Below are 3,929 nucleotides of genomic sequence, written 5' to 3' on the forward strand. Positions count from 1 at the left end.
CTTCTATATTTCCTAATTTATTGGCGTACAGCTGTTCATAATATGTTTTTAAAATCGTTTGTATTTCCTTGGTGTTGGTAGTGATCTCTCCTTTCTCATTCATGATTTTATTAATTTGAGTCTTCTCTCTCTTCTTTTTAATAAGGCTGGCTAATGGTTTATCTATCTTATTAATTCTTTCAAAGAACCAACACCTGGTTCTGTTGATCTGTTCCACAGTTCTTTTGGTCTCGATATCATTGAGTTCTGCTCGAATTTTAATTAACTGTCTTCTTCTGCTGGGGGTGGGGTCTATTTGTTGCTTTTTCTCTAGTTCCTTTATGTGTAAGGTGAGCTTTTGAATCTGAGATCTTTCCAGTTTTTGAATGGCTGCTTGTATTGCGATGTATTTCCCCCTCAGGACTGCTTTTGCTGCATCCCAAAGATTTTGAACGGTTGTATCTTCATTTTGATTAGTTTCCATGAATCTTTTTAATTCTTCCTTAATTTCCTGGTTGACCTTTTCATCTTTTAGCAGGATGGTCCTTAACCTCCACGTGTTTGAGGTCCTTCCAAACTTCTTGTTGTGATTAAGTTCTAATTTCAAGGCATTATGGTCTGAGAATATACAGGGGACTATCCCGATCTTTTGGTATCGGTTCAGACCCGATCTGTGACGCAGTATGTGGTCTATTCTGGAGAATGTTCCATGTGCACTTGAGAAGAATGTGTATTCAGTTGAGTTTGGATGTAAAGTTCTGTAGATATCTGTGAAATCCATCTGGTCCAGTGTATCATTTAAAGCTCTCGTTTCGAGTCGGGGAGCGCGGCCGCCGCCCGGGCCTCGGCGTTCCCCGCGCAGTCACACTCCGCGCACTCACACACTTGGAAGCGCCTCCCCACGTCCCTCCCCTGCCCTCCTCTGCTCTGCTCCGCTCTGCTCTCTCTCGCCACAAACAGTCGCCGACCGACTGCCAATCCGTGTCTGTCTCAACATGACTGCCTGGGAAGCGGTGGCTCGGGCAGAGCGGCGCTGCGGCCGCGGGCTGCAGCAGGAGGAGGATCATTAAAAAACGCAGCTCGGCTCTGCAACCGGGAGTGGAGAAGGAGCCCAACGGCCGAGAAGGGGAAGGAGGGCAGAGGAGGGGACCGGGAAAGACACCCCCGAGCCCCGAAGACATACATTTCTGAGTGCCCCGGAGAAGCCTTAACAAGCGGCGCGGAGCCCTTCAAGGCTGCTAAGTTGGCTATCACAGTGCAAGCCTTGGAGTCCCAATGGGGGACTCAGGATCAAGACGATCTACCCTGGTCTCCCGGTTGCCAATATTCAGAAGAAGTATTAGCAGAAGACATGATTCTCTTCCTTCTTCACCCTCCTCCAGTAATACAGTTGGTGTCCACAGTTCCTCTCCTTCCAGCACTAACTCAAGCTCAGGTAGTACAGGTAAACGCAGAAGCATCTTCCGTACTCCTTCCATTAGTTTCCACCATAAGAAAGGGAGTGAACCTAAGCAAGACACTACCAATCAGAACCTTAGTATTTCAAATGGTGCTCAATCTGGTCATAGCAGTATGCCAAAACTAAGTTTGGAAGAACATATTAAAACCAGGGGAAGACATTCTGTTGGTTTTAGTAGTTCACGAAATAAGAAGATAACAAGATCTTTGACAGAAGATTTTGAAAGGGTAAAGGAGCACTCAACTAATAAGAATGTTTTTATAAATTGCCTAAGTTCTGGCAAAAGTGAGGGGGATGATTCTGGATTTACAGAAGAACAAACTCGCCGTTCTGTTAAGCAGTCAACAAAAAAGCTACTTACTAAATCTTTTTCATCTCACTATAAGTTTTCTAAGCCAGTTCCACAGAGTCAATCCATTTCATTGGTAAAACAATCTGGATTCTCATTGGAAATTACACAGTACCAAGAGAGAGAATCTGTATTAGTAAGAGCTTCTCCATCTTGTTCTGTGGATGTAACAGAACGGGCAGGAAGTTCTTTACAATCTCCATTGCTTCTGCTGATCTTACAACAGCTCAGACACCTTCTGAATTCTTAGCCTTGACTGAAGATTCTGTGTCTGAAGCAGATGCATTTCCTAAAAGTGGGAGCATGGCATCCCACTGTGACAACTTTGGCCACAATGATTCTACCTCTCAGATCTCTTCCAATCCTGCTGCTGTTACAAAGACAACAATAGACCTTATGGGAACTGTTCCCTGTGCAATTATGTCTCCTGGAAAATACAGGTTAGAAGGCCAATGTAGCACTGAATCTAATTCCTTACCAGAAACCTCTGCTGCTAATCAGAAGGAAGTGTTATTGCAAATCACTGAACTACCTGTTATGAATGGGAACAACTCAGAGGCTCACCTATCAGGAGACATGCAAAGAGAAGAACATATGGTAGTACAAAATGGTGAAACAATGTTGACGACAAGCTCCCCAAGGAAACTTGGATTTTATGAGCAGCATAAAGCAATAGCTGACCGTGTTAAAGGGATTCATCCTATTTCAGATTCAAGGATAATACCCTCTTCTGCTGATCATCATATTTTTAACAAAACATCATATGGATACGAATCAAATCCTGCCAAAGTTCTTGCCAGTAGCTTCAGTCCATATCGTGAAGGAAGATTTATAGAAAGGCGACTGCGATCCTCATCTGAAGGAACTGCAGGGAGTAGCAGAATGGTTTTGAAACCAAAAGATGGAAATGTAGAAGAAGTAAATAGTCTAAGAAAGCAAAGAGCAGGTTCATCATCTTCAAAAATGAACAGCATGGATGTTTTGAATAATTTGGGATCTTGTGAACTGGATGAAGATGATCTAATGCTTGATCTAGAATTTTTAGAGGAACAGAATCTTCATCCTTCGGTTTGCCAGGAGGATTCATACCACTCTGTAGTCTCATGTGCTGCTGTGGTTCTCACTCCTCTGGAACCAACAATAGAAAAGAAGAAAAGAGAAGAACTAAAATTTCCTGAATCTTCTAAACAGAATCTGTCCCTGAAATTAACAAAAGACATTGATCAGGAAGTCAGGTGTTCCCATATCAGCCGAATGCCCAGCAGTCCATCTGCAGACTGGCCCCTGCAAGGTGTGGAAGAAAATGGAGGCCTTGATTCTCTGCCCTTCAGACTGATGTTACAGGACTGCACAGCCGTCAAGACGTTATTATTAAAGATGAAGAGAGTTCTTCAAGAGAGTGCAGACATGAGCCCGGCAAGTAGCACCACTTCACTTCCTGTTAGTCCTCTTACTGAAGAGCCATTGCCTTTCAAGGATATAATGAAAGATGAATGCTCACTGCTGAAGCTGCAGCTGAAAGAACGGGATGAACTCATTTCCCAACTTCAGGAAGAGCTGGAAAAAGTCCAGCATTTACAGAAGGCTTTTGCTTCAAGAGTAGATAAATCCACACAGACTGAACTTCTAGGCTATGATGCCCTGTGGAATCCTACATGCACTGAAGGTTAATTTAAACCAGTACATATTTCAACCTAGGTTAAATCATTTGACCATAAGCAATGTATCACCAATCTGTGACATTTTAAATATTGAATAAAATCAACTTTCCATAATTTCATATTTTAGCTCTTTCTCAGAGTATGTAATACAGAAATGTTTCCATTCCAAATATTTCACACTTTCTGCATTTGTAAAAATTGCACAAAAAACTGAAGATTGAACTATCATATTCCTACCTTATTCTTACTGTATTGTGACAACAAAAAGATTTATTTAAAATTTATTTCTATATGCAAGCTATTTCTAAATGTAACATTCCACTTGGCAGTGCACATTTTTTGTTCAACCTTGTCCACCATATCCTTTGTCTCTCTGGTAATACTCTTCACTTAATTTTACCATGTATTCTGTGCACATTACGTAAGTTTGAAAACAGTGCTAATTTCTCCCATCCGAGGGGTACATTTCCTACTGAAGAAC

At 42.0% G+C, this 3,929-nt stretch overlaps 1 protein-coding gene across 1 annotated transcript; it reads left to right on the forward strand.

Moving 5' to 3' along the window:
• Positions 1-1,004: 1,004 nt before the first annotated feature.
• Positions 1,005-3,552, forward strand: LOC121497497 (serine-rich coiled-coil domain-containing protein 1-like). The gene is given in 2 exon segments (XM_041767184.1): positions 1,005-1,990; positions 1,993-3,552. Coding segments are annotated over 2 exon segments (2,202 nt in total). The 5' UTR covers positions 1,005-1,254; the 3' UTR covers positions 3,459-3,552.
• The last annotated feature ends 377 nt before the right edge of the window (positions 3,553-3,929 follow it).

This window comes from Vulpes lagopus, chromosome 8 (genome assembly GCF_018345385.1).
Source record: "Vulpes lagopus strain Blue_001 chromosome 8, ASM1834538v1, whole genome shotgun sequence".
NCBI classification, from domain to species: Eukaryota; Metazoa; Chordata; class Mammalia; order Carnivora; family Canidae; genus Vulpes; species Vulpes lagopus.